Below are 19,511 nucleotides of genomic sequence, written 5' to 3' on the forward strand. Positions count from 1 at the left end.
ATCGCTTATCTGGGTGATCCCACTCAGAATAAAGCAGCTTTTCAAGTAAATTATGAACAGGAAAAGCATGTGCTGCTTGGAAAGGTTTCAGTGACCCCAAAGCAGAAGAGGTTTCTGTAGTAGTTTCAGGTATGGGCAACTTAAATGTGGAACGGACCAAACCAGTGAGGATCTGCACTAAGACTTTCTCCTCTTGGGAAGTCGCAGAGGGTCGCTCTCCACCTGAATCCTCCGAAGAGGAATCATCTGTCCCATCCCGATCCTCTGAAAGGGATTCATCTCCTTTATCCCAGAGCTCCTCTGACTGAGGGTCTTGGGGAGCAGAGGAAGGCCTTGTGCGTTTTCTTTCACTGAGTGAAGATGTAATCGCGGCCATTAGTTTTTTCTCTAATCCAGAAATGGTTGAGGAAAAAACTTCTTGTGTAATATACACAGGGGCTGAAGTGCCGGCAGCAGATGTAGCCCCTAACCCCAATGGCTCTCCCTGTCCAGCTGCCCCTGGTCCCTCAGGAGGGGATGGTGTAGCAGACAGGGGGTCCTCAGAACCTGAACGAGACCCCCTAGTGCCTCTGGTTCTTGGGGTGCTTGAACCTCTTCTACCCATAGTGCAAAGCAACAAGGTGTGAGGTATCAAAAACGAACACTGACTGCTGAGCGATGTAGTCTGGCTAAAGGCCTTGCTACCAAATGCCCAATCCAGTGTTCTTTAGTGAATGCAGCCTAGGGGAATGCCTGTGTCCCACCTTACATGTGACTGTCAGCTCTGTGTCCCTCCAAGGCTCAGAGCACCTGTACAGTGTGCTTTAAATAGCCATGCTTTCTGGCACTGTGGGCGTCTGGGCACGCTGTACTGACGCCCCGCCCCCCCCTTCCCCCCCCTCGTTTTTGAAAAACGAGCGCTTCCCGCGCGAGCCGACCCTTTCTGACAATCCTGAAGGGAGGCTGGGGTTGGGGGAATAAGGCGGAGGCCAGCAGTGATGGGCCCTGAATCGCAATGCGGCTTCGGTGGCGGTAGCGGCTGTGACAGTGCGGTCTCACCCGCCTTACAGCATACCTGAGCCTTTCCCTAGCCTGGGGGGACCATCCCAGCAGAGAAAACCCCCCACCATCTACCTTTGGAGCTGGAGGAAGAGCCAGTGCAGCGGACGCTGAGACAGATCAAACATGAGAAGGTTTTTGCTCTTGGCCGCCCCCGGTGGTCACAATAGGCACAGCATGCATTCACCTTAAAGGAGAAAAGCCACTAGAATTAAAATTCTGTGGAATCTCCTCTTACCTTAACCAGGCCGCAGGGTTCAGTTTACACAGACCCAGCCTTTGCCTCTCACGGTGGGCTCCGTTTGTGAAAAACCGTCAGAGACTGGGGCCCCCATCAGTAGGGGGATCCTTCAGTTCTGGGCCTGTAAAGCACCTCGCCAGAAATTAGGAAGTTTAAAGCCATTTTCTGATCCGCGGGTCCAGCTCTCTAAAAAGAGAAGCGTTACAGGTAAAACCTCGTTTCTTCGGACACGAGGCCCGGGTACCATCCAATTCGGCCATGAAAAGACACTTTGAATGGATCCGGTCGCCTGGCTTGCCCCAGTATAGGATCTTAGAATATTCCTTTTGGAGCTTCAGCACAGGACATCTTTGCACGTCCAACACCTAAGACACTGGTGTAAAAACTGAGGTATCCCTGGAAGGGGAGGGGTTATATAGGGGGTTGAACTTCCTGATTAGGGTGTGACCAGTGTCCAATACCTAGTGATACCCTATAACCCATCAGTAATTACTGTGGCTCTGTGTCCCGTGATGTCCGAGAAAAGAAAGGTATATTAACAAAGGTTCCATTTTCAGATGAATTTGAACACTGGATTGCCAGTGGTTCAAGAATATATGCAGATACTAAGCTATAGATTGTGGGGCCTGTTTACAGGCTCCTTATTACATATATTTATTTATAATAGGAATTTATATAGTGCTGCCAATTTACATTGTGCTTTAAACACTATTCATTGACATCAATCCAGTGGACCACCAATGCTTAAAGCGGAGTTCCGCCTACTTTTAAAGTCTGCACCCCCACATTCATGGTCACATGTAAATGACTCATTCGACCCTTTTTTTTTCCTTTAAGCTTTTTACCTTATTTGAGAAGCTGAAGGTTGTGCTTCCGCTGTACCACGCCACGGCGAGGTACGTCATTTCCACCCACCCATTGGCTCCTGCGATATAAGTGTCATCAATCCCAGGAGTCAATGGGCATCCTCCACTTCAAGGAGTGCGCCGTGTTTTTTTACACACTGTGCAAGCGCGAGATCGGGAGCCAGCAACACTATATCCTGGAAAGGAGCAACGAGTGGGCTTCAGATGCCCACAATGAAGATGGAAGTCCGTGCAATGAGGAGAGCAGAGAGAGTTTTTTTGTATATAGAAAACCTGCTATTAATATTAATTCCATAAAGTTTTGGATTAGTTGCAACCATCGCTGGGGTGTTTTAAAAAACAAAAAAACAAGCTGGAACTACACTTACACTTTCAACCCCTTACAACCCCCCCCCCCCCCCCAACTTTGAAGCATGTCAGTCACAGCACAGGCCATCCTACAGGGAGACTACCCTGCAAAAAAGTTTACACTTGTCAACTATGCAATGGTGTTCACATGTAACATGTTCATGTGGTTTTTACCTGTGCCAGAGAATTCCAGAAGTCATCTGTTTTCGCATTATCATAATGGTAGTTTTTAAGGTAATTCTAAGGAATAAAAATCAATAGAATATTTTAAAGTGTAACTCCGCTTTCATGGGAAAAAAATAGCAAAAAAAAAAAAAAAAAACATATACAATTGCAACACAAGTCATATTGTATTTGAATGTTATTAAAAATTACATTTCCTTTTCAATCTGCAGTGCTGTAATTTTCTGTAAAATGCAATGCAATATGGCTACCTGGAGGTGTTCTGTATACTATCTGTGTACAGAACGCCCCCCAGATATGTCATTTCCTGCTTGTGTGATTGACTCACTGATTTTCCCAGAAGTCTGCACTAAGATACAAATCAGATTTTTGGCACCCCCTGCAAAATTCATTTTTTGTAAGATACGCTCAAAGGTAAAACAAAGGGATGCAGACCCTGCAGCTATCTTCATTGGACCCCTGCTGGTGCAGCAGCTGATTGATAATTATAAAACCACTCCCACACAGAACATGGATACAGAAAAACAAACAGCTATTCCTTCAGAATAAAAAAAAAAAGTGTAGGAATCTGCATTATAGTTTCTCAAAATCCTTGCAACTGTAGCAGTACCCCCGGAGGACTGCTGAGAATTGTGGTCTGTCTGTCATTCTGCAAAGCCCTGCATTCACTCTCAGGCACTCCGAGACATAAGGCAGTCAGTGAACTTTGTTTTTTTTTTGTTTGTTTGTTTTATTAAGAGGTATAACTTGGATGGGGATGGGAAATATGGGATGTCCAGCATGAATACCAACAATCGGTTTCTTTGAGACAACAGACTTGCTTGAAGCTTATTACTCCTTATACCCCCAGCACATCATTTGCTGTAAACTGTTACTCCTAGTCACCCCCAGCACATCACTTCCCTAGGGACAGCTAGCGCTATTTGTTGGATAGGCCTGACACTGACTCAGCCAGGCCTCAGCAAATGCCCTTTGCAGGCTGGGACCTCAGGCCCCACAGGTGTAGCAGAAAAGTCCTTGGGATAGCCACCCTAACTATGGCTACTGACCCCAGTTAGCCCTCTTCAGGTCCTACCAGCCCTCCAGGCTGCAGCTGCCTCTTTCCACTGCCCCTTCCACCACAGTTAGAGGTGGATACCTGGCGTTATCTTCGTGATGATGGCGTACACCTTAATGACATGGGGATAGACATGTGGGCCCTAGGCATTCAGGATGGCATTGAAAGAGCACTAAGGGTGTGGAAGCGCGCTCAAGGGTAGGTTGTACCCTTGCTTGCTGTGGCGGGTGTTGGTCGTTGCAGGTAAAGGAAGAAACCCCCCCCCCAGATAAGGTAAATGCGGGACTCATCGTTAGTATGGGCCCGTTGGTGTATTCCAGCTGATGTTATTTAGCCGGAATTTTGATAAATGGGTGCACTGCGGGCTGTGTTCGGGTTGTCTCTGAGCTAGCTTGTCAGCTGGAGGCCTATTTTCAGTTGAAGATACCGCAGTGCATGGTGGATGATCTTGATGTGATGCTGGGGGGGGGGGGGGGGATGTCCTGCATAGACCAACATTACCAGTTGAGGTTTAACAGATGTTGTTGTTTCAAATATGTTATTTTATAGAAATTTAATAAAGGGGCTGCTGCGGCCAATAAATACTCCAGAAATGGTGTCCTTTAATGGATGAAAAGGGGAGTAATATAAAGTTGGAGTGGGTTGGCGGGGATAGCCTCTGCATTTAACATCTGTTATACTAAAGTAATGTAAACCATACCTGACATCCTAACTGGAATTTTTGTGGAGTAATCCAGTCTTCAAGCATTCTCAAAATGGATGCACCCTAGACAAAAATGTAAGTTAGGCTTTTTAGAATGATACTTTAAATGCACAAGTACCTTTTTTTTTTAAATGCACATTGTAACTTTAAAGACCAATTTGAAGCATTATACAATGTTAGTGTAATGTAGTTGGGCTGCCTAAACAATAGGTGTGGGTCCCTTTTTTATTTTTTAACAGTACTATTTGCTGCAGCAAGGGGTAAAATTCACTGTGCGGTAGCAGCACGCTAGACTAGAGAACTGGGCAGCTGCTATCACACAAAACACCGTTGTCCAGGTCTCCAGCGATCCCGGTCCTCCAATCACCAGTACTTACACTCTGAGATATTGGATCATAGGTAAAGGTTATGGGAGGTTTAGCTAGAGTAACGTAAAGTGGTAGGTAGAATTTAATGCATTTCATTATTTAGGGGTTAGGTTACATTTTAGGGCTTAGGTGAGGAAGAGGTTATGGGGTTGATTAACTAAGGGCAAATAGACTGTGCACTCTGCAAGTGCAGGTGATCCAGATCTTAGTAAATGAAGGAAAGCTCTGCTGTCTTCCAGCATCCAATCATGTGCAAGCCAAAAAGCTGTTTTTTTTTTTGTTATTTTCCTGGCATGTGATTGGGTATGCTTTGCAAAGTTAAGCGTTGCATCATTTACTAAGCTCTGGGGCAACTGCACATGCAGAATGCAACTGCACTTGCAAAGTGCACAGTCTATTTGTAAATCAACCCCTATGTGTCACTGTAAGGTAAGTAGGCTAAAATTCCGTGTCAAGGCATGTACGGGAACATTTTTCTTTCCTTTTATTTCTAGGTTGAAAACCTCATACTATAAACCATCAGCATGGCTTCATATAATGTACCAGTTATGCATTAGGTTATTTTTCAATCAATTATGTTTCTAAGTTGCCGTCTAACGTATTAATGAACACATTTAACCATTTAGGGCTCAGTTCACACTGCTACGCTGTGAATTTGTTCCATTTTTTTGTCCTGTGTGAGGTGCGAATTTACCACCATTTTACCGTGAATTTCAGGAGTTGGACATAGCTGTGACTGATGTTCTAGCCAATGGAATCATAATGTAAAAAAAAAAAAAAAAAAAAAAAGTGTGTACTCCCTGGTTTTTGTGGAGAGTAGTGTGGTGGAATTCGCACATATCTGAACCATCAATGCGATTCAAGAATGATTTACATTGATGTCTATGGAGACCAAATTCACAATGCGACGCAGTAAACTCGCACAAGACCCTTTTTTTAATCGCATTGCATTCGTAGAGGAATCGCAACGCATGTATGTGAATGACCGTTATTGAAAACAATGACTTTAGGGATGACATGCAAATTTAAAGTGTTTTTGGTTTTTGACACTTCGTTATGAACTTGCATCAGTGTGAACCGGGCTGTTAGGCTGCTTTCACACGGGCTGTATGATCATTTATCTTTATGGACCGGCGGATATCAACATGGGTCTGCTGACACCCGCCGGCATCCAATCCGATCCTGCTCACCAAAAACAGACAGATAAGGGAAGCATTTCCCATCCGTCCGGTGGATCAGATGACAGTTAGATGGAAATGGACAGGCACTCTGTTTCAATCTGACAGCCCCATAGAGAACAGCAGAGCAGACACAGACCTGTCATCTGCCTGTTCAGCGGGGATCAGCGGAGAGATCTCCTGCTGAGCAGGCAGGTGCGCATTACGGTGACCACCCATGTGAAACCAGCGCTAAAGAGTGAGACATTTTGTGTAATGACTAAATGGAGAAGGATAATTATGTGGGATGAACTCTAGATTTGGTCCAAAAGCAAGGCTCAAACTAAATTTTGGTTGTTTGGAGGTTCAGCAAACAGGCATTTCAAATGGGTGTTCAGACATAGCGAACCTCCAACTGCTGGGAGAAATGAAATATTTAGCAGCAATATTAATACTGATGCTAAATGTGACAGCTTCCTGCTCTGGGCTCTTGGTGGTTAGGGAGTTGGCAGATGTCGACATCCTGAAAAACAGTAACATATCCTTGTCCATGCCCATTCAGCTGTCAGCCAGGGATTCCCTGTTGACAGGTGAGTGTAAGCATAGAGATAGCGATAGAATCAAAACAACAGCCTGGGGTGATGGAGTACAGCCATATTAGACCAACCCTAGTAGTGTACCCAATTTTACTACTTAGGCTGGGTACACACAGGAAGTTCTTTCTTCTTTTTGTTCAACCCAGCGGGCGGAACAAAAAAAAGCTTACAGACCACGGTACTAACACATCCAATGTTAGTGCGGTGATCTCCCGCTGTGCTTTTGTGTTCTAAAAGGAGGACTGCCTCCCCACTGGTTTTTCAGCGTGCCTATTCAGCAGAAGCCGGTCATGAGAGCTTTACACTTGGGGAGAAATCTGGCCGGGTCCTATCGAACTGACCATTTTTGGCCAATTTTCAGCCCGTGTGTACCCAGCATAAAGCTATGGACAAATTGGTGGACAGATGTGTGGGCAAGATATGACCACTGAACTATATTTATCTTAAAGGAGTTGTAAGGGAAGAAGGTTTTTTTTATCTTAATGCATTAAGATAAGAAAAACTTTTTGTATGTATCAGCCTCCCCAGCACCCCCCTAATATCTTACCTGAGCCCCAACTCTCTCCAGAGATGTTCACGAATGTCTAAGCCGTCCGGGACACTCCTCCTGATTGGCTGAGACACAGCAGCGCCATTAGCTCCTGCGGCTGTCAGTCAGTCAGTCAATCAGGGGAGAGAGGGGATGGATCCGGGTCGGGGCTCCGTGTCTGAATGGACACACGGAGCTCTGACTCACCTCCAGTGCCCCCATAGGAAGCTGCTGGCTATGGGGGCACTCGATAGGAGGGAGGGACCCGAGAAGATGAGGATCTGGACTGCTCATTGCAAAACCAACTGCACAGAGTAGGTAAGTATAACATGTTTTTTTTTTTTTTTTTTTTAAACAAACGAGCCTTCACAATCACTTTAATGACTAGTGCATGAGAATGTCATGGCACATCTGTGCCATTCTTATCACAGTCCTAAAAAAAATAAAACAAATAAATACATGTCCGATTAATTGTTATCCAAAGAATGATCAGTCAAATTTATTATCAAATACTGGATGTATTAGGTAACAATCTTCTCAGGCCTACAAGAAGTTATGATTAGGTTCTAGCACCAATGCTACTTTAGTACAGCACTGGCTGCTGTGAATATAAATACCTACTTTTTATATAATTGCCACATCTACTACCCTTTAAATAGCAGAGCAGCTTTTCTGGAATATTTCATATTTACTAGCTTGCCAGTTTAGGTCTTGTTCTATTTGGAAGCTATAACAAAAATCTCAAAAAATTCCATTAAATGTGACTGAAACCTTGTTGTATGAAATTGCATCAAAGACAGATGTGATCTCTGCTGGGGTCGAGACAGTGACAATAATTGGATGGGAAGACAGGAGTGCATCATCTCTCATTACAGGGAGCAGGTCATCAATTATAATCTGGTCAAGCTGAAAAACAGAAAATATATTTATATGTAGATATTCTGAGGTCTGGGGAAAAAAAAAATATTTTGTTTCAGATCTAGGGGAAAAAGATAACATATTCCTATACTGTATAGTATAACAAAATAAGTATACATCTGGAGTTACATGGAAATTCTACTAGCAGCGCTTATTGCTGTCCAAAGAACATGCAGTAACCCCCATACCTCAACACTTTCTGAATCTCGGACCAGTCCGATCGAAAAGTCCGCCCGTGTGTACGCAGCATAACTCAACAGGGAGTTGTTGTACCTCGACAGAAAGGCCACAGCTTAAAACAAGAGCAAGTGTTCTTTTCTACTTAGGCTGTGGTGGCTTTAAAAATAAAACAAACTGTAAAGCTTTGTATACCCTTTGTCTGAATACACTTGAAATGTATTTAGCTGATTAAAAAAAAGGGTCACTGAAAATGCACTGTACTATCTTTACAGGTACAAGGATGCTCTTAAAGATAGAACTTCACACTTTAAAAAAAAAAAATACTGTAACTGTAACAGCTGGCTCCCCATTTGCGAGATTGAACGGTGCAGTGAGAGGGATCCCCCAGCCTCCTGGGATGTGGGACATGTCCCAGGAGGCTGCGGGTGGGGAGGGGGGGGGGGGGGGGGGTGCAGTATAAGCGGCATCCTTCTCGCCTAGGCGAGAATTGTCAAAAAAAAAAAAAAAGCCCTCAGAAGTGTTTTGGATAAGTGGTGGCACTTTAACTTTTGAGTAAAGGTTTACTTTAACTACTGGATCACACCACAATTTCTGTGTTCCGGATTTGTTTTTGCTTATGCAATTTCAAACGTTTAAGATGCATTTTCAACGCGCTCCAGTGCGTTTTCTCCCCCCTTGTTTTCATAACATAAAAAATCCAAGACAATGTGAATTTTGGTGCATTTTGGATGCGTTTTACTTGTGTTCCAGTGCATTTTTAATATGTTTACATGTGTTCCAGTGTGTTTTCAGTGCATTCCATACAGAAACAATTCAGCAAGTTCTACTTTTGTTGACTGCACTGGAACCGACTGCTCCGGTGTGATCTAGGGCCATTGGAATAAATGGAAAACACTGTCCATGCATTTTTGATTCAGATTAAAAAATGCACTGGACTGCATCTGTTGTAAACCTGCCTTGAGGACAGAGAAAAGAAACCATTTCAAATGTGCACATTTCTTTACAGTATGGTGTGAAAGGTTTTATAACATAACCTTCTCTTCTAAAGTCAAGCTTACCATGTTCCATGTGGGCTCAGCTGAATTCACTCCTGAATATTCAAAGAAGCTGGCAAAGCCTTCATTAAGCCACAGGTCGTCCCACCAGTCCATTGTGACTATGTTTCCAAACCACTGAAAATACAAACACATTAGGAACCTTTATAAACATTCCCTCTGGTCTCTTCTCCCCCCCCCCAAAAAATAAACATGCTTAGAAAGATGAGAAAATCCACACAATATAAAACAGCTGTAAGCTAAAGAGTTTGTTTTCTAAGCAATACCTAATACAAAAATAAGAGGTATACATATGCAGCAGTTTAGTTACTCCAAGGAAAGCATGGTTGTACAAACATAGTATCCTGGCGGTTTGTCGGCAGACTCAGAGAAAAGAAGAGTTTTGAATAAAAGAAATCGTGCAAATGTTTCTCAAAATTAAATCTGAAATACACTAAAATAATTCTTGTCACAATCATTATATAGTATTATCATTACCATAGGCACACAAGACACAAGAGGATATCAAAAATGACTAAATATAAAAGTGTTTTTGTGAAACAGTTTTAAGTGGTTGTAAACCTCAGACATGAAATATGAGCAAAGCATATCCCTCTATAGTGTGTACGTGTCTCAATCCAGAACACCAAATGTCATTTTTGTCTGCCACTTCATTCCTCCACTATCGGCATGAATCCCTTCTGACAAGTTTTCCTGACACCAAGAGAAGAAAAAAGGTGACAGGGGCAGGGGATCTCCAGCTGATTTGACAGCCTCAGCTCTGTTCTTGTGTGCTGTGTGAAGGGGTGTGTCCTTTCCTTCCAATCAGCTCTCAGAGCTCTCCTCACTGAGCTCTGCAGAGTGTAACTTCAGCTCTCAGCCCCCTTTTTTCTGATAGCTCAGACATATTTTATAAATTCAGCACTTTAAACAGATGTAGAGAAGACTGCAGATAAACAGTTACAACTTATGTAGCAGGATTTGTTTTATCTCTGTGAACTACCTCAGGCCAGTCACTTCACTGGATATATGTCAGGGTTTACAACCAATTTAAGCTGAAGATACGCAAAACTGTAAACAAACACCTTACACGAAAAAAAGCATTTCATCTATTTAGTATTCAATTATTTCTAAACCTAGGTAGTAGATGGGAATATCTAATATATATAGTGAAATAGGGATCATATGTACATCTGTGCATCTTAGCTGTGTAAAAGTGTGCATTATGCACATGCAGATGTTTTTGCACATGCAGTTTTTTTTTTATGTCACCTCTTTTTACATTGTATGTAACTTTATTATTGTCACAGGGGTACTTAGACATCCTGTATGTGACAGTATGTACAATCAATGACAGATCTGCTTTATAAAAACATCAGGGTCATAAATAGAGAATAAGACTGTTGAGCTGAGACATTTACTTGCTTCTTCTATAGGGTCATTGAGTATCCCATAAATATGTTTGTGGTGTTCCCAGCTCTCAAACCATCAAAGCCATCTCCACCACAGGGTCCCACCCCTCTACCCAAACAGCAATTTGCCTTATGCGTTCTCCATGATGTTGCCTAATGTGCCTGTCCTATGCATCTAAATCCTCTTACACATGATCTGAATTTCCGACGGGAAATGTGTGATGACAGGCTGTTGGCAGAAAATCCGACCGTTTGTACGCTCCATCAGACAATTGTTGTCGGATTTTCCGCGGACAAATGTTGGATCGCAGGTTTTAAAATTTTCCGCGGACAAATGTCTGTTGTCGGATTTTCCGAGTGTGTGTACACAAGTCTGTCGGACAAAAGTCCAAAGTACAAACACGCATGCTCGGAAGCAAGGACGAGCCAGAAGCGGTCGGTCTTGTAAACTAGCGATCGTAGCGGAGAATTAATATTCGTGACGTGGCAAATTATGAAATCTCGAAATGCAGTGCACAAGTCTCTTCTTCTTTAATGGGATAATAATGAAGCTGCTTTGCTGGTGATACTGATGGAGTTATTGCAAACTCATTTCCAAAGGTTTTTTTTTCCTAGTTATATTAAGAATAATATTATTAGGTTTTTTTTTTTTTTTTGGGGGGGCAAGTTACCACAACACCATTATCCCGTCGTTTTTAAGATCAAAGATACAACTGTGTCCCTTGACAACTTTACATTGTATTTTTTTTAAATGTAACTGCCTACTCCCAAACTGTAATTTGAAGTAAAACACATAGCCAAGTATTATTCTCCACAATTTTTTTACTGTGCATTAAAAAAAAGAAAACAAATAAAATTAGACATGTTATCTGCCAATAGAACTTAACCAAAAAGTGCATTCTATGCATCCAAAAATATAGAAAATATACCAAATCAAATCATTATTCAACCAAAAAAATAATGTCAAAGCAATAACTCCAAGGCCAATAATAAATAACACGTTATCTCCTCCGATTCCGCAACATATCTGGTTGAAATGAAAAGCGCAAAATGAAAAGCGTTGATCAACACTCAAACTTCTACTCAACACAAAATTAGCAGAAGGAGCCCAAAGGGTAGCGCTAAAGAGCTGAAAAACAACGTAGAACATCACTACGTTTGTGTTTGTTGGTTGACAATTCCTTGCCGTGTGTATGCAAGACAAGTTTGGGCCAACGCCCTTCGGACAAAAGTCCACGGTTTTGTTGGCCAACGATCCGATCGTGTGTACGAGGCTTTAGAATGTCCGCAACTTGTTGCCAGAATTGGCAATTTGAGATATTGGGTTTGATTTACTAAAACTGGAGAGTGCAAAATCTGGTGCAGCTCTGCATGGTATCCAATCAGCTTCTAACTTCTGCTTGTTCAATTAAGCTTTGACAAAAAAACCTGGAAGCTGATTTTGCACTTTCCAGTTTTAGTAAATCAACCCTATTGCGTAGCTAGGAAACCAGTTTAGAATGAAACCCTCCAGCACCAATTAATATCTAAAATATTAGTTTTGGATGGCCTAAGCTTTTAAAACTTCATATATAGTCATACCTGATGTACTAGCTCATGAGCTATAACAGCTGCCACTCGTTGTTTATTGACTGTTGCTGATTCATTGGGGTCATAAAGCAGGTTAGTCTCTCTGTAAGTGATCATTCCCCAGTTTTCCATAGCTCCAGTTCCAAAATCTGGAATTGCTATTTGGTCTAGGTCAAGGAAAAAAAGCACACTGTCATTAACATTTGTAATGCAGGCTAGACTACTCAAAGATATATGACAACTTTTTTATCTGATCCTACAAAGATACAACTAAACGAATGAGATGTAAATAATAATAATAATAATAAATAAATGTAACATTTCTCAAAATGCATATTACAACTATTCCAAAATTAGATGGTTTTCCGGAAAAGCCTTATCGTTATGTTAGTATATGCTATGTAATGTAGCAGACTTTTCAGGAGTCATAGAGATCCCACTATTGATTGAAAACATCTCTCATTAATGAACATCTGCAGAGAATAATCCTTTGTCATTTAGCAAATTCTATGTTTTGAGACCCACATCCATACAGACATCCCAACCTCAGTACAGTAGTTCTTCCTGAAGAAAAGAAAAACAGTTGCACATCCAAAGGTTCCAAAATTGCCTTTATTTGAAATCACCGTGATGACACCAAGGACACCAAAAAAAGCAGTCACGTAGACGCGTTTCACACAAACAACTTGTGCTTCATCATTACCCAATAATGATTAAGCACAAGTGGTTTGTGTGAAATGATGAAGCACAAGTTGTTTGTGTGAAACGTGTCTACGCGATTGCTTTTTTGGCGTCCTTGCTGTCATCATGGAGATTTCAAATAAAGGCATTTTGGAACCTTTGGATGTGCAGCCGTTCGTCTTTTCTTCAATTATCCTATGGAGGCGGGTCGGGGCGAGCACTCCTATCAGGTCTTAAATGAGGTATTACATACAACTGGAGCAGAGGATCCTTCTTTCCTTGATACAGCAGTGTTTCCTCCCCTCCGATGAAGCTGTCACCCAGACATCGCACCAGCAGAGAGTTTTATACTAGGGGAGCATAGCCTGATGGGGATTTACAGACACTAGTTCCTCATAAGGTCCACTTGTGATTGACAGCAGGCAGGCAATGGGTTGATCCTTAGCCGATAGATCTGCCAAATCTGTCCACTGACTGCTGTCAATTACAAGGTGAGAGCAGACCTGATGAGAAGCTAGTGTCTTAGCTTTCCCATCAGACTCCACCCACTGCAGCGCCAATGGTTGGGAAAAGGTTGTTGGCTGTGTAGCAATCAGTGACAAGTAGGAAGTATCTGCGAATATGCCTCTCTGCTACACTGTGGACAGGGACAGCCACTCTGCTTGTCTCTGCATACCAAGTTAGAGCAGAGCTTAAAGTGGTTGTAAAGGCACAAGGGATTTTAAACTAAATGAATTCCATGCATGAAAGTAAAAAAACCTTCTGTGTGCAGCAGCCCCCCCGATACTTACCTGAGCCCCCTCTTGATCCAGTGATGTCCACGAGAGCCTCGCCTCTCTGGGGACTCACACTCCTGATTGGCTTTTGGCAGCAGTTAGTGAGCCAATCAGGAGACAGAGGGGGCGAGGCCGAGCCGTGGCTCAGTGTGAGTAGACACACAAAGTCAAGGCTCGGGAGTGCGCCTGCTTGCTGCTTGGGTGCACCCAGCAGAAGGGAGGAGCTAGGAGCATGTGGAACCAGAGAAGAGAATTATCTGGGCTGCTCTGTGCAAAACCAATTCACAGAGCAGGTAAGTATAACAGGTTTGTTATCTTAGAAAAAAAAAACAAGGCTTTACTATTGATTAAATTTGCACGGAATCCGCACTCGGGCTGCACTGAACATATGTGTACAGGCACTATAGAAAGCAATGTTCTTTCACATGTCTTGCGAATTGGATGCGGTTCAAAACACATACAAATCACATATGTGTGAACCTAGCCTAAGACTGTCCCCAGCCATGCTCACCCCCACCATCACAACAGCAAGCCCTTTCATTGACTCAAACCTCCTCGCGTGTGCTCTCCTTTGCTCGTCACATTAGCCCTGAGCTCAGCAATTCTGAAATGAAGGAGTGAATCACACATGTGCAGGTTTCTAAGAGCTTGCTCCTGTAATAGTGGGAATGAGCAACAAAAGCTGTGTTTCCTAGCCATGTATTAGCAACAAGGCACAAGGCAGGGGGGTGCCATCTCTGGAAGTTTTTCAGCCAGGCTTCAGCAGGTAAATGGATGGCTTACACTTATAGTAAAAGTCATTACCCAACTTTAGTCAAAGCTGCACTGTTTAATACTACTGCTGAAAAAGGATCAGTACTAGGTTAAGGGCTAGTGTTTGTGTTTGAACAGCTTACACATTTTTTTTAGTTTAGGGATTGTACAATCATACATGTGTTATGGTAATAATGAGACATAAGCAATCAAAAAGCCTTATTTTTAATTAGTGCATAGCTCAGTAAATCCTTCTTAAAGGAGAAGGTATTCACATGAATCATTCCATCTCATATCCCAAAATATAGGAGAATTATTCCTCATTTCAGGACAGTGAGTGGAGCATTGAAAGAACATTGCTTTACACCCCAGCATAAGAAGCAGAATATCAATGTAACAAGCAACCACTGCGTGATCGAGTGTGATGTCACCACTGACGTGTTTCACCACAACCGACACTGTGTCCCTGCTTTTCATGCTGGTACCCTTCTATTATGAATAAATGGTTTACCATATACTGAATGTTACACTATGGAGGTTCCTTTACTTTATTCCTTATGTTAGCTTGAGTTCTTTGGAGTGGCGAGAAGCTGTGTTACAGTTACCTCATCTCTGTAGTGCTTGGGTGTCAGACCTCCTATAACTTGGGGTCTAAATTTCTGGTAAGCTTCTATGGTGTGCTCTGGGTGGTGGAACACTGAAGCTTGTCACTGAGGATTCACGTTAGCACTTTTACTTTATTGATGATTTTGCATCATTGATTTTTTTATGAACACTCTTGTTGGGCACTATATATATATATATATATATATATATATATATATATATATATATATATATATATATATATATATATATATATATACACACACACATACATACATACATACATATACATACATATACACACACACACATACATACATACATACATACATACATACACGGGGTTATTTACTAAAGGCAAATCCACTTTGCACTTGGAAGTGGATCTGAAGGGGACATGCAAGGAAAATAAAAAACAGCATTTTTGCTTGTACATGATTGGATGATAAAATCAGCAGAGCTTCCACTCATTTCAGAGTTTCCCCTCAGATCTACAGTGACTGCACTTTCAAGTGCAGAGTAGTTTTGCCTTTAGTAAATCTGGGGCCTGGTCTCACACAATGTTGAGTATATGATGTTGCGTGTTTGCACTTCATTCTGACACTATGGGGTTGATTTACTAAAGGCAAATCCACTTTGCACTACAAGTGCACTTGGAAGTGCAGTCGCTTTAGATCTGTGGGGGAAGATCTAAAATGAGGGGAAGCTCTGCTGATTTTATCATCCAATCATGTACAAGCAAAAATGCAGTTTTTTTTATTTTCCTTGCTTGACCCCCTCAGATCTACAGCGACTGCATTTCCAAGTGCACTTTCAGTGCAAAGTGGATTTGCCTTTAGTAAATAAACCCCTATATATTTGAATTAGATAGATAGCACAGCATATATTTGGATATACTTAAATATACTGTACTTAGACATAAATCCAAAGCACTATGCAGGAAGGTTATATTTTCATACATACCCAGTTTGGGTAGAGAATAGTTCATATTAAAGTACTCTTCAAAGTAGTCAAATACAATTTTCGTAGTGTCTGCAGCATATACCGCTGTTTGTTTTTGATTTGGCTGCACATAGATTCTCAGCTAAAATGAAAACAAAAATATTAATGTGGAAAAAAAAAACAGCCTGAGAAATATATATGACAAATTCAAGCTGCTTTGTAACACTGTTGGTAACACATGCTGGTAAATGGATAATAACCAAGTGTACAAGGTCATAACAGGATCCAGAATGATATTTAATCATTTGCAAGTGCACAAAGAATGTGGTGAGAATAGAAATTCCGCACAGTCTACAGGACATTTATACCCAACAGCAGCCTCAGTGTGGGTGTGGTCAGCTTATGACACCTCTATTTCTGCCAGTTACAATTAAGCTGTGCCAAGAGGTGTGTATTAAGTATTTCCAACCCCATGCTACAACCATATGTTAAAGGGGAACTACATTCTCCTATCCTTCATAGCCAAGGAAGCTGCCATCTTAGCCTCTGTTTGATCTGCAGTTATCATTGTGCTTCACTTGTTCTAACACCAACCATTTGATGGCATGACCGTTTAGTTGAGAGCACAAGCAAATGTGAAGTTATCATTTAGGCATGCCCTGACTGTAATTGTTTTGGGAAACTGTCAAATTAATGGGTTTAGTTCCATGTTAATGCATCAGAAGACTGGCTGTACCGGCCTCTAAATAAGTATATGCATTAGTGCTTTCGTTTAGCAAGGGACTGATAACATCTTACCAGTCACTGTACTGTTGCCTGATTATTGAGGTTGGCCATACACATGGCAATTTTTTTCAGCCAATTTCAACGACTTTTGAGCCACTATACATTTACAATCTACCATCCACAAGTTTGATTGACCACCAGAATTGAGTTGGTTATAAAGTCAAAACTGAGAAAACAATTGCCAGCTGCAATACAGTTTAGTGAAAGCTCCAACTGAAGCCGGATTGAAAAGGGAAGTTCACCCAGACTGCATTTATTTCCATTCTGTCTTCTCAAATTCCATTGAAACCACCATTTCTATGTCTTTGATTGCTTTGCTTTCAACAAAATAGTGGAAGCAAAAGTTTAATCTTTATATTTCCCACATGTATGACCAGCTTAAGGTGATTGTAAAGGGCAATTTAAAAAAAAAAAAAGTCATACTTACCTTCGCTGTGAAGCTCATTTTGCGCCAAACCTGCTCTTCTGGGGTCAACCGGCGGCTTTCGCGGCTCCTCCCCACATCTGATAACCCCCTTTGGAGAAGCGCTTCCCCGAGGGGGTTACCTTGCGGGCGGGCTCCCAAGTCCAGCATTTGCGTCTATAGTCACAGAATTCCAGACTCGGCCCCGCCCCCCCGGGTCATTGGATTTGATTGACAGCAGCAGAAGCCAATGGCAGCGCTGCTATCAATCTATCCAATCAAGAGGCGGGAGCCCGTGGAGAGGGAGCCAGCGCGTCCCCGCCGACTGAATGAAGGGGTTCAGATAAGTAAAACGGGGGGGGCTAGGGGGCCGGTGACTGACAAGTGTTTTTCACCTTAATGCATAGGATGCATTAAGGTGAAAAAACACGTACCTTTACAACCCCTTTAAGGCTTCATGTACACTAGCAGCTCCTAAACTTGAGTTTAGGAGCTTTTGAAGTTTTTTTAACCAAAGCTCCTAAACTCAACTCCATAAAAGCCTATGTGTCAATATACTGTTCACATAGGCTTTAGGCAGAGTTTAGGAGCTGCTGTAGTTAGGGGAGCTTCAACCTTCCTCTCCTAAAAAAAGAAGAATGGCATTCAAAATAGGAATGTTTTAACAGCTCACTGCAGGAAAACGCAAATCGCGGCAAAACTGCAGCAAAATTACATGTAGGCGGAGTGTACATAATGATTAAAGGCAGCCATACATAAACTGGGCTGGTTCATCAGGGATTTCAATCCATGTATGGGCAGGCTGGTTATACAGACATTAGTCTAATAATCAAATTCTGTACAAGCAGCCTGTTGGGTTTTTCCTGATCAATCAGTGCTGCTGGCTATAGCTGGCAACATTCATCAGTGTATTCTCATGGCAGGGAATTCTCCTTGCTGACAGAATACAGAAGCTCAGCAGGAATAATTTCCCTATCCACATGGAGTGGGTAATTTTTTTCGTTCAACCAAATGAATATTCTATGGGCTGCTTAAGGGTGGACAAAGAAGAGTAGATGTTTCCCAAAAACAACATCTGTGTGTCTTTGAACAAAGCACCTAAGTGCAAGGATCACTGACAGACAATGTAAGTATTGTAGTTTGAATATTTCCTTTGCTCTAGGGCAGGGAAAAGATTGTGCACTCACAGGAAAGTTTCTCAACACCCCCCCCCCCCCCCCCCAATGCAATAACTACTGATCACAAAAGTATACACCTCTTTGGGAAGGGAATCTGGAAAGTCCAACACCTGGTGAGTCAGTATTATAGCATAATCTTCACCATGAAGACAAAAGAGCACTCCAAGCAAATCCATTAAAAAAAAAAAAAAAAGGTGTTTACCAGATGCACTCGCTATATGCATGTCAAGCCTTAATTTTTTTATTTTGTTTGGGGTGTACCTTTAATGATTATTGTCCCCCCACATGATCTGGGCATCTGATTGACCCAAATATTCCTAACTTGCAATATGGCAACTAATCTGGCAAATATGACTTATTTACAGCTGCCCTTTAGATTAATATTTTGACTTTTACATTCAACACTTAATGCATCAAGATGGATCATTTTTGTTCAATCTAATTAGAACAGAAGGGTACTGACAGAATACTTACAGGGATTCCTCTTTTTGAAATTCTTTCCTCATATGTGAACTGGTGGACAGCAAAGGCAACCAAATATGTACTCATAGGGACTGACTTCTTGAACACAGTTTTTTTCCACCCATTTCCTATGTCAGTAGAAGTCTAAGTGAACAAACAATTTAATATAGCCATTTTAATATTAGAGTATTGTACCAACAAATGTATTGACTACGTCTCATATGAATATAGCAGAAGTTAACAGAATCTTTCATCTCTACTCTTTGAGACTAAAGCCTTGTACACACGGTACAATTGTTGGCAGGGGATTGTCTGTTGACAGACTGTTGTCCTAAAATCTTACCGTTAGTATGCTCCTTTTGACAATTACTGTTGTTTCGGCCAACAAATGTTGGATGACAGGCTAGTAAATTTTCAGCAGACAATGGTTTGACGTCAGATGACGTATGGTCAGTACACAAATCCGTCACACAAAAGTCGGAAGTACAAACACGCATGCTTGGAATCAATGCTCACCAAACAAGAAATTAGCAGAAGGGGCCAAAAGGGTGGCGCTCAAGAGCTAAAATTCCTTGTAGTATGTCACTATGTTTGTGTTTGTTGCATGACAATTGTGTACCGTTAGTATGCAAGACAAGATCCTGGCACACCCCCTTTTGATAAAAATCAGACACTCGGTTGGCCAACAGTCGTACCGTGTGTATGAGGCTTTAGATGTAGTAAAT

General features: G+C 42.0%; 1 protein-coding gene across 1 annotated transcript in view; it reads right to left on the reverse strand.

The window, feature by feature from the left end:
* ENPEP (glutamyl aminopeptidase) overlaps positions 1-19,511 on the reverse strand; it is a 103,451-nt gene that overhangs the window by 60,449 nt on the left and 23,491 nt on the right. Inside the window, exons 3-9 of the mRNA XM_073602347.1 lie at positions 18,799-18,930; positions 15,979-16,099; positions 12,212-12,366; positions 9,243-9,356; positions 7,858-7,992; positions 4,434-4,499; positions 2,668-2,733 (exon numbers count right to left, since the gene is read on the reverse strand). Coding sequence (XP_073458448.1) covers positions 2,668-2,733; positions 4,434-4,499; positions 7,858-7,992; positions 9,243-9,356; positions 12,212-12,366; positions 15,979-16,099; positions 18,799-18,930 — 789 coding nt within the window. The remainder of the gene's footprint in view (positions 1-2,667; positions 2,734-4,433; positions 4,500-7,857; positions 7,993-9,242; positions 9,357-12,211; positions 12,367-15,978; positions 16,100-18,798; positions 18,931-19,511) is intronic.

This window comes from Aquarana catesbeiana, linkage group LG01 (genome assembly GCF_042186555.1).
Source record: "Aquarana catesbeiana isolate 2022-GZ linkage group LG01, ASM4218655v1, whole genome shotgun sequence".
Taxonomy (NCBI): domain Eukaryota; kingdom Metazoa; phylum Chordata; class Amphibia; order Anura; family Ranidae; genus Aquarana; species Aquarana catesbeiana.